This window comes from Sinocyclocheilus anshuiensis, unplaced genomic scaffold, assembly GCF_001515605.1.
Source record: "Sinocyclocheilus anshuiensis isolate Anshui unplaced genomic scaffold, SAMN03320099.WGS_v1.1 scaffold1430, whole genome shotgun sequence".
NCBI classification, from domain to species: domain Eukaryota; kingdom Metazoa; phylum Chordata; class Actinopteri; order Cypriniformes; family Cyprinidae; genus Sinocyclocheilus; species Sinocyclocheilus anshuiensis.
Genome location: NW_015555721.1, coordinates 1,644,347 through 1,658,673, shown reverse-complemented (window position 1 = coordinate 1,658,673; position 14,327 = coordinate 1,644,347). Strand labels below are relative to the sequence as shown.

The 14,327-nt window shown below is 35.6% G+C and overlaps 1 protein-coding gene across 1 annotated transcript in view; it reads right to left on the bottom strand.

Moving 5' to 3' along the window:
• LOC107672436 (protein sidekick-2-like) overlaps positions 1–14,327 on the bottom strand; it is a 161,433-nt gene that overhangs the window by 41,320 nt on the left and 105,786 nt on the right. The window contains exons 6-15 of the mRNA XM_016465621.1: positions 9,667–9,778; positions 9,332–9,522; positions 7,074–7,157; positions 6,780–6,974; positions 5,030–5,146; positions 4,644–4,811; positions 2,118–2,220; positions 1,448–1,624; positions 229–365; positions 1–139 (exon numbers count right to left, since the gene is read on the bottom strand). Of these exons, the coding sequence (XP_016321107.1) occupies positions 1–139; positions 229–365; positions 1,448–1,624; positions 2,118–2,220; positions 4,644–4,811; positions 5,030–5,146; positions 6,780–6,974; positions 7,074–7,157; positions 9,332–9,522; positions 9,667–9,778 (1,423 nt within the window). The remainder of the gene's footprint in view (positions 140–228; positions 366–1,447; positions 1,625–2,117; positions 2,221–4,643; positions 4,812–5,029; positions 5,147–6,779; positions 6,975–7,073; positions 7,158–9,331; positions 9,523–9,666; positions 9,779–14,327) is intronic.

Below are 14,327 nucleotides of genomic sequence, written 5' to 3'. Positions count from 1 at the left end.
TCCCTGCTGAACTGGCCCTTCCCCACGTCGTTGACGGCACACAGGCGGAACTGGTAAGAACGTGCCGGGATGAGGCCCCCCACAATCACGCTGGAGGCTTCTGGATCAATGTTGGCCAAGAGCACAGTCCAAGGTGCGTCTGTCACAAACAGAGACATCGAGAATGGACTCCAGAGCTGAATGATGAGTGAAGAGTGACAGAAAAATACAGCAGGTCAGAAAACTCACTGTTCTCTGACACCTCCAGGATGTAACGGATGAGCGGGCTGTTCCCGTCAAAGGCCTGGGCCCAGGTCAGGTTGATGGTTCGTCTCTCTGAGCTGCTGAGGGTGGCGATGAGGTTCTCTGGAGCATGAGGCAACTGCCTACAGAGACAGAAAGAGCAAGAGGAAAATAATAAAAATCAATAATAATTCAAACATTTTACAACAGTTAACACTGCATTCAAAATTCGTTAAGATTCTTGTCTTTAAAAGCTCACCAAGGCTGCATTTACTTGATAAAAAAATACAGTAAAAACAACAAAATTATGAAATACTATACTGTTTTCTATTGTAATGTATTTAAAAATGTAATTGATTCCTGTGATGCAAAGCTGAATTTTCAGCATCATTACTCCACTCTTCAGTGTCACATGATCCTTCAGAAATCATTCTAAAGTGACGTGACATGTGGCCAAGTATGGTTACCCATACTAGGAATTAGTGCTCTGCATTTATCCCATCCTAAGTGCACACAGAGAGCGCTGTACATTCACTCCCCTCACCTACAATCCCTGCCGGTACGAGACTCGAACCCACAACTTTTGGGTTATGAGTCCGACTCTCTAACCATTAGGCCACAACTTCCCCTTTATATATATATATTAGCTATTAATATGCTAATATATATATATAAACATTCTGTACATACATACATTTATACAATACATTTACATATATTTAACAAAATAAACTTTTTCTGTTTTTTATTTTTATGCTATTTTGCTATTTTGCTAAGCTGCAGACAATTTGGCAATACAAATGTAAAATTGTTTGTCATGTCAATAAAGCAGACCAAATGATGTCGAGAGAGAGATAAACAGAGTTTGGATAATAAATATTGACTCTCGTTTATATAAATGTTGCCTCAACTGCTTTGCCAATTCACCATTATTTATGACGCAGATAAAATACAATGCACTTCTCTACTTGAAACAATGAAACATTGATAAAAAGAGAGAGAGAGGGAGAAAAGGGAAAGCAATGTTTGGATGTTTGTTTACTATTCATTGTGCATTCTCAACAACCTATTGTTTCAGTTCTTTAAATCCCAGTAGAAAAACAAAGCTCACAGATACAATCCAAAACAATGTCCAAGAGGAAGTGAAAACCAGTGGCCGAATGTAAATGTATAAGGCGAAGGACACAGTGGATAATTGGCTGGGCAAAAGCATTTTTGAGTATACCTGACTCTCAGGTGAGCGTTGCGAGAATCATTGCCTCCCACAGATGTGACTTTACAGGTGTAGGTCCCAATGTCTCCTGACCAGGTCTGAGATAAATGCAGGGTGCCGTTGGAGTCGAGTCGCAAGCGAGGGCTCGATTTCACGTCAATAGCCGCTCCTCCTTTCTCCCAGATGTGCCTGTGAATAACAGAGGCCTAATTGCTTATTCTTGTTCACAGCAACAATACATGGCAAAGCTGTTTACTTAATGAATAAACAAACACACACACATACACACAACAGAAAATTGGTTTGCACACATATATGCACTCATACATACACATCAACACTTCTTAATTGCAGCCACATCGTTTCCCCATTTAATCTCATCTGTCTTGCATTTAATTAAAGTCTCCATCTAAGTTATTGCTTTGTTTACATATTCATCCGTTTCCCTGATCAAATGAATAACAGCAGCCCAGCAGGTGACAGTTAAATCAAGTCTTATGAGACTGAATGTAATAAACACACAGGACAGGGATGGAAGGAACAAGCAAGCATTGATCAAAGATTGAACGTGAGATAAGGCAGGCTGGGACAGAAAGAGAGAGAGAGAGAGAGAGAGAGAAAGACAATAGACATTTAGACAGAGTTGACAACAAAGATATGTTAAGGAGAGTGGAGGTTGTACCTGACTGTAACGCTGGGGTCATGGGTCACCCCGCAGGTCATGGCTGCTTTTGTGCCCTTGATCACGCTCTGGTCCTGAGGTGGATTAGTGATCCGCGTTCGAGCTGCACACACAAATCACAGTGTAGTACTGTAATCGATGGCATTGATTTTCCCTTTCAATTTCTGTTAGACAAGTAACAGCCTTACCTTGTGAAAAAGAAGCACACAGTTTTAAAAAGAGTACTTATTATGGAAATAATATATTTTTAAAAGAACATATGTAAGTGTGAACTCTAATGCTTTTTTGCCCATTAGTTGCACTTAAATGAAAATGTACTATGGTTAAATTTATATTAAATGCAATTAGCTGAGCTTTATAGTGCCTAAGTAAGCCATAAGTACATCTTCACATAAAATTGTATAATTACTTCTATTGTCTTGGACATATGGTTGAAGTGTATTGCCGAATATACTGACAAGCATTTATAAACCCTAGGATTATTAAAAAAATAAAAAAAAAACTTTATAATTTCTACTGAAACTTGTGTGTTGTGTTTTTAAATATATTTGTAATTACACTTTTGTAACAATGAAGCTGAAATTTAGTACATTCAAAATATATTAACTTTAAATGTAATATTGGATAACACACTAAAGTTAAATTTACAGTCAAATCATTTACATGTGCTTTAGTATGTTAGTATGTAACACAGCAAAATAAATGAAGATTATTCAAACTAAATGTTTTAAAATTAACTTTAAAGTAAATATTTTTCATTTGACATTATTACACAGTAATACTTTTTAAAAGAAACATAGTCAAGGAAGTGTCTCTCTTTAAGTACACTTAAGTGGTCTTTTTTAATAATATTATATTATCTTCAAGAACTTTTAAAAAAATATATATTTTTAAGAACTGAAGAATGCTAAAATTGCACATTGAATATAATTAACTACACTCCTTTTCCAAAAGAGTTAGACAACACTACTTTTGAAAGGCCGTCAAGGGAGAAACATTTTGGCATGGGTCAAGGATGTGACACTGATTTTTCTGTCCTAATAGTCTCTTGAAAAATACATTAAAATTGTATTCATACATAAAATGACTTTAATACAGCTCTTCTATGAGGAGCATGTTTTTAATTTCTTAATTCAAATTTATTTTGATATTATTTGGAGGCATAAAGTCAAAAGTGTAATGGTGGTACAAATGTTCTGTTTAAATGAAGAAACAAGCCATGGTAAAGGCCTCAGTTAAATATGTGAAAAGAAAAGACGAAAAACAAAACAAACATCTATATTGCTTTTCAGTATTTGAAAACAAAAATGTCTGCCAAATGAAAGTCATGCAGTGTGATCAAAGTTATGTGGTGGAACAAAACTAAACAAAATAAAACAAAACAAAAGTGAAACAAAGCAAAAGCAAAGCAAAAAAAAAAAAGCAAAAGCAAAGCAAAGCAAAACAAAACAAAACATCTATAATATTGCTTATAAATATTTGAAAACAAAAATGTCTGCCAAATGAAAGTCATGCAGTGTGATCAAAGTTATGTGGTGGAACAAAACTAAACAAAATAAAACAAAACAAAAGTGAAACAAAGCAAAAGCAAAGCAAAAAAAAAAAAGCAAAAGCAAAGCAAAGCAAAACAAAACAAAACATCTATAATATTGCTTATAAATATTTGAAAACAAAAATGTCTGCCAAATGAAAGTCATGCAGTGTGATCAAAGTTATGTGGTGGAACAAAACTAAACAAAATAAAACAAAACAAAAGTGAAACAAAGCAAAAGCAAAGCAAAAAAAAAAAAGCAAAAGCAAAGCAAAGCAAAACAAAACAAAACATCTATAATATTGCTTATAAATATTTGAAAACAAAAATGTCTGCCAAATGAAAGTCATGCTGTGCGCTCAAAGTTATGTTGTGGAACAAAATAAAACAAAAGCAAAGCAAAGCAAAACAAAAACCTAAGCAAAACAAAAGTAAAGCAAAACAAAACAAAACAAAAATAAATAAAAGTCAAACTAAAACATACTGTAATACATGACATTGTAGACCCTCATGTGTGTCAAAGCCAATCAATATCCGATAACAAATTTAACAAATGTTTCATGATATTTTTTGGTGTGACTCCCCTTATTTATGATTAGGATGTGTATTTTCATGTGTATTCAAGATGTGTATTTTCATGTGTATTCAAGATGTTTGGAAAATATGTTATTACGTTTTACTTCACGGTTAACATATTTTTAGTCATTAAAGTTAAATATTGTTTTAATATGGTTTTATATATAAAAAAAAAGAAATGCTCTTTCCTTTTCTTCTTATTGTGGACACTCTTATGCTGTATATCACTGACCTGAAAAAAGATCTGCTAGCTGGTACTAAATGGGCCATGTTAACCAGACAAACCTTGACTGTGACTTGACTGGACAGTGTAGACGTAAGAAAGTGAACAGTGGGTCACTTCTCAGACGGACCTTATTGAATGGGTGGACAGAAGCTGCAGTAGAAATCACGCTATATGGGGCTAGCCATGCACTCACCCCACACCACCAGATCGGCCGAGGCTTCATCAATGCCGCGGGAGTTACTGGCCATGCAGGTGTAGGATCCAGCATCAGACAGGTGAGAGGGGCTGATCAGAAGACTGCCAGACTCCAGCAAAGTGAAACGCGGCAACTGCACGGAGCCGCTTGCCAAAACCCGATCAGCTGTGCAAAGATGGAGGGATGGCAAAACACAAGGGAGAGAGAGAGAAATGAAAATGAAGATCAAACAGACAAGACGGTCCCCAGCTCATCAGAAGACCGTTGATTGGACACTTGATTTAGCTGACATCCTAAGCTTGCAAAGATACATTAATGTTCGTAAGTCCATGAGACACTGATGAATATCTTTCTTTGAGAGAGATGACTGATTGGAGACTGACCTTTCTGCCATGTGATTGCGGGCCGTGGGGCCCCTGAGGTCTCACAGTGTAAAATAATGGACATGCCATCAATCACAGCGCTGTCAGAAGGGCCGGCCGTGATGTTTGGGGCGATACCTGTGGCAGAGAAAGAGGCTGGTGAGACGCATATGCAGATATTCAAAAACCAAAACACGCACAAACACACACAGTTGAGACTTTTCATTGACTTTTATCATTGTGTTATTGAGCTAATAATGAGTCCACTTCAATTCCTAAACCTCACAGAAACTTTTTTGCATTTTTAAGTTGTTGTTTTTTTGAGTTTCCTGAACACATTTACTATGTTTATTAAGTTATTTTAATTGAGGGAACTGTTGGCTGGTCCCTTAATGCTGGCGATTTCAGGATTTATTATCCTTGTAGACAGAAATTAAATTGGTACGGAATGATCTGGAATCACATTCTGGCACCGATTCAATCCAATTCATCCATATATGCTCCAGTCCAGTTTTAGCGTCACCTTGGACACAAAATGTCTCTATTTAACAAGTGTAATCACTCATTAGAAAAAAAACTTGAAAGTACATTACATTAAGCATTACGCTTCCCTCTAGTCAGGGGTACTGTGTTTTTCTCTCACCGTGTCGCTCTGTGGGACGCTCTCTGTTCCAGTGAAATAACAAAATAAAAAACAACCAAATAGGCCCTATTTCTGAGAAACAGTCACTGATATGCAGCAGCAGTTTTTGCTTAGATTATTAAAAGCTGTAAACACGGATGGGTTTTCAATTTGATATATGTGTGTATTTTTCTTTGAATTTATTTTTGTTTGTTTTCCAGCAATATACACTACTGTTCAAAAGTTTGGAGGCAGTAATATTTTTTGTGTGTGCTTTTTTGAAAGAGATTAATACTTTTCTTCAGTGAGGCTGCATTAAAGTGACAGTAAATACATTTATAATGTTACAAAAGATTTCAATTTTAAATAAATGCTGTTCTTTTGAACTTGCTATTCGTCAAAGAATCCTGGAAAAAAATGTATCATGGTTTTTCTACAAAAATATTAAGAAGCACAACTGTTTCAACATTGATAATAACAAGAAATGTTTCTTGAGCAGCACAGCATATTAGAATTATTTCTGAAGGATCACGTGACACTGAAGACTGGAGTAATGATGCTGCAGCTGCAGCTTTGCATCACAGGAATAAATTACATAAAAAAATTCAAATAGAATATAGTTATTTTACATTTTAATAATATTTCACAATATTATTATACATTATATACATTATATTATTTTTGATCAAATAAATGCAGCCTTAATGAGCATAAGAGACTTCTTTCAAAAATATATATTTAAAAATAATTTTATATATATATATACAATAAAAATTGTAATGTACACACACACACACATTCCAGAGGATCTAAATGTGAAAATATAAGAGCCATTGCTCCCTAACTTGACTAAATCATCAAAGATGTTTTTTTCAAGCTGTCTACTATGCATTAAATAAATGGTGGACATAATAAAGACCTGTCCAGTGCAGACAAAACAACCATTATTCTTACTATCTCTCACTCTTAAACTTGGAATAATCACCCTTCCTAATCTTTCCTTCTTAAGTAAAGTAAAAGCTGCTGATAAGTCACAGGCTTTATAAAATGACACATCAGACAGGAAATAAGGAAGAAGATTAATGTAGGGGAGAAGTGTAATAAATGAAGACAGAGTTATTGACAGGCCCAGATGGTGCTTTGACGTACTGGTGACAGCAAGGTACGTGTTCGTCTGGATCTCTCCCGCTAAGTTGCGAGCGAAGCACTGGAACATTCCGGTGTCGTCCGGGAGCAGTCCATTTATCTGCAGACTGCCACCCACCAGGACTCTGTAACGAGGTGTCTTCGCGGGGCTTATGGGTCCAGCATCCTTATACCACACTATATCTGGCTGAGGAACACCTGCAGGGGCATAGGAAGAGGAGTGTTATCTAACACATCCACACACACTCTCTCTCTCACACACACACACACACACACGGCAGAGGTGCATAAACTCACCGCGAGCTTGGCATGGGATGTCTACCACCTTCTCCATCTCAGCAGTAATGTGTCTGTCGGGCTCCTTCACAAACTGGGGATGTTCTAAACAGAGTTCAGTTGAGTCAGTCGTGAGAGTACTTAACCAGACTGATCTAAAACACTCAGAAACACTCAAATACCTCAGAAAGTATTCACCTTCATTATTGTTGCAGTATAAAAGAAATCATTCAGGGTTTTATTAACATGGCTGTCAAAAAAAAATCATTATAACATTCACATTCTTTAACAACCTACTGTATATATAGTGGAGTGTTTAATTATCTGATATGACAGATCACACTAGATGCATTAATAATGTGCAGAAGCATCAAACGCATTCAAACTGAGGAGGTAATTGTGCACTTTTGCACCTTTAATAATTAAGTTTTACATGAATATTGTGGATAAAATATTTTAAGAGCAGCAAAAAAAAGTTAAGTGAAGCAAATATTTTATGCAGTAAATTACATTTTAAAATATATTTCAACAGAACTGATGATTTTGAGGCAAAGTTTTTATGAAACAGTAATTTGTCATCACATATTACAGTACATATTAATTAAAATATCCTACTTATGTGAAAATGTCTTTCGCTTTTGCGATTTTGCTCTACTGTTCAAAAGTCTGGGGTCAGTAAGTTATTTATTTGTTTGTTTGTTTAAGTTTCATTCGGAAAGGATGCATTAAATTAATCAAAAGTGTCAGTAAAGACATTTATAATGTATTTCAATATATATTTCAAATACATGTTTTTTTTTTTACTTTTTATTCATCAAAGAATCCTAAAAAAAAAAAAAATTAACACTGATAACATAAATAAATGTTTCTTGAGCATCAAATCAGTATATCACAATAATTTCTGAAGGATCATGTGACACTGAAGACTGGAGTAATGATGCTGAAAATTCAGCTTTGTGTCACATGAATAAATAATTTAAAATATATTCAAACAGAACGTAGTTATTATAAATGGTAATACAATTTCAGGATATTTGTGTTTTTTACTGTATTTCTGATCAAATAAATTCAGCCTTGGAGCGCATACAAGACTTCTTTCAAAAACTTCTTTAAAAAATCTTACCAACCCCAGACTATTTAATGGTTGTATATTTTACTTTAGGATTTGAACATGGGTTCCTTTGTATATTGAACTAAAACTTTTCTTATTCATTCTCATAAGAAACAGAGCAACAAATAGCAATAAAGAAAGATCAGCTCTTCTTAAAACCCAGGAGCTGTTTGAAGAACTTCAAGATGAAGTTTCTGTGTGGAAAACACCTGGACAAGTTTATAAAAAGACTGGCAAACTTAGAATATTCCTTTAGGCACCATGAAGCCCATCATAACAAAAGGGAATAAACACAGCACAACCCAGCCAGCCCTAGGATTAAGCTATCTCAACAAACTGAGCAACTGGACCTCAATATCTGTCAAAGTACCAAAAAACAGCAGCAGTGTGAGGATCTAAAACTGTTCAGACATCAATAATCCTCAGCTCTTCCCAGAATCACCTTCCTAGAAGCCATTTCTGAGGAAGACCGATGCCAAGATTCACCCAGAGTTTGCTCAAATCCAGATGAGAAAGCATGAAACCTTTTGGAGGAACATCTTGTGCCTAAACTTGAAAGGAAAGCACTGTCTTGGGTCCATCACCCCAGTAATACCATCCTTACCATCACTCATAACGATAGTCTCTTTCCAGTACAAGAAGCTGTTGGCATCAAAAGCAACATGAATAGACCCAAATATAGGCAAATCCTTGAGAGAACCTCATTCAGTCTGTTGGATATCTAGGTTTGTTCATTTTCTATCAGAACAATGATCAAAAGCACACAGCAGTAAGGGATAAAAGAAGGTTAATATTTTGCAATGACCCAGCAAGAACTTTGACTCAAATCTAATTGAAATCTAGTGCACTCTCCATTTAAATTAATAGAGTTGGAAGATGTTTGCATGGTAAATGGGTGGAAATTAAACAAAGTAAATGTGCAAGGCTCGAAGAGATATACTCAAGGCTGTAATTGATGCAGGAGGGCTAGTATTTACTCTAAGAGATGAATACTTTCATAAATGAGTCTTTCATCTTGGAGAAATGAAGGTTCTTGAATGATTTTTTTTTTTTTGACATGCCTGTGTGTTGACATTTTTGAAGATTAAAAAGGAAAAAAAATGATGCACAGGGATGAAAACGTTCTGTACAAGGCACATTTTGACAAGAAGGAGGAACATGAGGTTACCCAGGACGTGCAGATATGCTCCGGCACTGACAGAGGGGGCGCTACTGCTCCGGAGGGAGGCTTCACATTCGTAGTAGCCGCTGTCACTGACCAAAGGACCGCTGATGGTCAGACGGCGGCCAAAGTCCCGGAGGCCTCGGTTTACCAGCATTCTGTTTTTCCGCCATGTAATGCTGAGCTTAATGAGAGGCCTGGAGGTAGAGAGAGAGAGAAATACGGGTAAACACAAGCGGGGAATGAGAGATAGGAGTGGCCTGAAGGAAACAAATAAACAGAATTGAGTTTTAATAGTTTGATAGAGGTCATTTTGAGTGCTTGTGTACACACACACACACCTTGCATTGGCCACACACTCCAGTGTGACTTCAAACGTGCCAACCATCACACTGGTGTTCCTCGGTGGGATTATAATAGAAGGAGCGATGGGGTCTGCTGGGCCGCCGACGTCTGAAGAGAATCAGAAGCACATAGGCAAGAAAATTACAAATGAGATCTCAATAGTTTCTCCTAAATTGGTTCAGCTTGCTGTCTGTAAGATGCGACTCAAGCTGTAAATTGGCTTCCTACTTAAATACTGAATATTTAATAGAAATGAATAGAAATAGCTGTTTATATACAGTACTGTTCAAAAGATTGGAGTCAGAAAGTTTTTTTTTTTTTTCAAGAAATTAAAACTTTTACTCAGCAACGATGCATTAAAACAATCTAAAGTGACAGTGAAGACATTTATAATGTTACATAAGATTTCCAGTTCAAATAAATTCTGTTCTTTTGTACTTTCTATTCTTTTTTCAGCTAATTAGAATGATTTCTGAAGGATCGTGTGACCTGAAGACTGGAATAATGATTTGTATCACAGGAGTACATTACATATCAAAAATATATTCAAATAGAAAACCGTTATTTTAAATTGTAATAAAATACACATGTTCTTATGGTATTTTTAATCAAATAAACACAGCTTTGGTGAACATAAGAGCCTTCTTTCAAAAAACTACAAAAAATTCAACCTAGCTAGATTAAAGTGATTATTACGTTTTGAATATGGATATTTTTCTTACAAAAACGCATCGATTCGCTACAGGATGCCTTTGTTCACCCCCCCGATCCGTGTGAGGCACTTTTTGTTATGGATGGATGCGCTTTATTTCACTTCTTTTGGACTGATGAACTGCAACACCCGCTGACTGCCATTAAACAGCTTGGAAGATCAAAGCGAGGGGTGAGAACCAGAAGGGCGTAAGTGACATTTCACCATCTTTACAGGAGGGCCAAAACAAAAATAGACCATAGTTTGTATCACAGGAGTACATTACATATCAAAAATATATTCAAATAGAAAACCGTTATTTTAAATTGTAATAAAATACACATGTTCTTATGGTATTTTTAATCAAATAAACACAGCTTTGGTGAACATAAGAGCCTTCTTTCAAAAAACTACAAAAAATTCAACCTAGCTAGATTAAAGTGATTATTACGTTTTGAATATGGATATTTTTCTTACAAAAACGCATCGATTCGCTACAGGATGCCTTTGTTCACCCCCCCGATCCGTGTGAGGCACTTTTTGTTATGGATGGATGCGCTTTATTTCACTTCTTTTGGACTGATGAACTGCAACACCCGCTGACTGCCATTAAACAGCTTGGAAGATCAAAGCGAGGGGTGAGAACCAGAAGGGCGTAAGTGACATTTCACCATCTTTACAGGAGGGCCAAAACAAAAATAGACCATAGTTTGATCTGATTTTGTGTACTGATTTCAATCTTTTATAATAAAAATGTTTACACACATGGATAACAGTATACATTTATTCAGAAAAAAAAAAATTCCACGTTTTTAAACATTTTTAAAAAGTCACTTACGCCTTTTTGGCACCAATTTTTTATTCAATTTTGTTTATAAAAACATGGGTGCATCTGCTGACAATATGAACAAAACATTACATGAATGAGTTTAAAAGAAATAACAATCCATTGTGATAAATAAAATATTGCATAATCAGATTAGTTAATTGAATGTGATTAATTTGACTGAAATAGTAATCTCAGGCACTTAACAATTTGGTCAAATGGTTGATTGAAAAGCCTTTACAGATGCCTTCCCTAGTGAAAAATAAATATACAAAAATGTATTTGAAATACATTTATTTCATGCTATACTACAAATACATTTACGTATTATTCACATATCACTAAACTGGTATTCTTAAAGTATGCTAAATTGAAACAACTAATTTTGTACTTAATGCACTTTAATTGTAAGAAAGTAGTGCTGAAGTCTAACTAAAGATATACTGAAGTATATTTGATTGTGCTAAAGTGGAACTTTTGTAAGTATACTTCAGGTACACTTTAAATATCATGCATTTAAAGACTGATATTACTCGAAGATCATACAGTCCCCATCAATAGTGACATTAATGCACATTTTAGGCTTAATATTGAGAAATGTGCACTGTGCACAAGTTGTACTCCAAATAAAGTTTAATTATAACGTTATATCAGTAAGTATCGAGTGATATGACAGTAAATAGACAATAAATAAAGTAAATAAAATGTTAATAGATTTGAACTAGTATGAATGTGTGTCATAAAGTACGTTTCAGATGGAATTGTAAATTGTGCATGAAATAGTAGCCTACTCTGACTGGCTGACTTGTAAAGCTTGGTAGAAGTCCACATAAGGCTGTGGGATACTGCCATTTGTGCAGAGTAAGTCTTTCTTTTTCACAGCAATGATCCCAGGTGGACATCTGTATAACGTTTTACTCACTGCATTTCTTGTATCCTTTCCTCAGTCATATCCTTTGTCTAGGTCTGTCTGTCCCTTCTCTACATTCTCTCTCTTGTAGCTAGCAGCAACTGAGTGCCTATATGATAATTGTCACGAATCCGGTCCGTGGACTTCCATCATAATCTGTTTTTCTTTTTCTCCTTGTAGCTGGAAATCAGCTCACAGACAATTTGCGGGCTATATATATATTTTTTTAAATAATTACAGTCTTGCTTGCGAGAACATTTCCTTATCACTTCTCGCGTGTGTTTTGTTGTGAAACGTAGTTTGCTGACCAGACAGAGCTGTTGGCGATTCTTCCTATCGTGAAGTCACCCATTTCACTAATCACACGCTCACCTGAGACCAATTACACACACTAAATAACACCCACTCAGTTCCTGCTCCATGAACACAGCAGCAACTGAATGCTACCCCAGACAGTCACGCAATGTGAAAACAACGGCGATCCGACGAGTTTGAAAATCGTGCAGTGTGAACTCGGCCTTAGTCTAGTCTTTCCGTGTTGCCTTGTGCTCTGTTTCCTGACCTGCTACCTGTGTTTATTGGATTACCCCTCTTGTCAAGCCCTCTGGATACTGTTCGCTGATCGTAGACCCACGCTAGCCCAAGGAATATTCTTTGTCTTGCCTGTGCCATACCTGTTTGCTGTTGTTCGACCCTGCCTGTGTTTTTTGACCACTTCTCTTGTGAATAAAAGCTTGCACATGGATCCGCACGCCTCTCGTCTCATCAGCCCCGTTACAGAAATACATATAGTAAAATAAAAGTAATATATTTAAAATACATTTATTTCATACTAAGTATAGTTCAACTCTATTAATATATTTACTGACATATTGCTCAAGACTTACTGATATGAAAAGTATAATTAAACTTTATTTGGACTACTACTTATGCACTATGCACATTTCTCAATATTAAGCCTAAAATGTGTTTTAATTTCACTATTTATGATGGTCTTTAAATGCAAGATATTTAAAGTGTACCTGAAGTATTCTTGCAATAATTCCACTTATACTTCAGTATATTTTTATTTGGACTTCAGCACTACTTCAGCACAAGTGCATTAAGCACAAAATTTAAAATTGTTCCAATTTAGCAGACTTTAAGTATACCAGATTAATATAATAGTATAAGTACAATTGCAGGGTATTTTTATTAAGTACATAAATATGTAAATGTGTTTGTAGTATACTTGGCATGAAATAAATGTATTTTAAACACATTTTAGTATATTTATTTTTCACTAGGGACATACCATTTCAGTGGTGTATTGTAACGAAGTAATAATACTTCGTTACAGTACTTAAGTATTTTTTGGGAGTATCTGTACTTTACTTGAGTTTTTATATTTCAGCCAACTTTTACTTTTACTCCACTACATTTCCTAATTAAAATGTATACTTTTACTCCGATACATTTCCCCGAAGCATATTCGTTACTTACTACTAAATAGTCAGAAGTCAGAAGAACACGGACTGCAGGAAAGCAGGTTTGACGAATCAGTGGTCTGCCGTTTGCAAGTTAGACTCCTAAAAACACCTTTGCTCACGTGCAAACAAGTCCGCGGATGTGCGCACAACCGCAGATGATTAATTTTCCACTCAAGTCGAGTCTGGGGCGTGCGATACAGCATCGTCTGCGATAATGTAATGATGTGCGATCTGACATTATCAAGTATATCACCAAATCACACACAGAGTGCACACACGTGATTTATTAGTCTATTAAAATTCAAAATTCAAGGCATTCTAAATTGTAGACGGCAAAAATGCTTCTGTATGCTTTTTTATGTTTATAGCCTATAATTTAATATAGTTAACTTAATCTATACCACACAAAGCCTACCGTTTTTCTGCAAATATCAGCATGAACACATTTAATAATCATTTTATACAAGTTCAGTAACGCAATAAGGCACTTACATTTTAGACATAATATTGCTTGTTTTTGTTCAATTTTGCCAACGAAAATAGATCCAAAGATCACAGCACTGTTTTGCGTCTCTGAACAATGGACGGTGTTTACTTATTGAATGAATCAGCTTTTTGAACGAATCTGTTGAATATGATTCAGTGATTCACTCATTAACACAGTCAAATGCTTTGTTTTTGAATTAATCAGTCGTTTGAATGAATCGGTTGAATCTCAATGACTCACTCATTAACAGTCACTTGCTGTCACCTACTGGCGG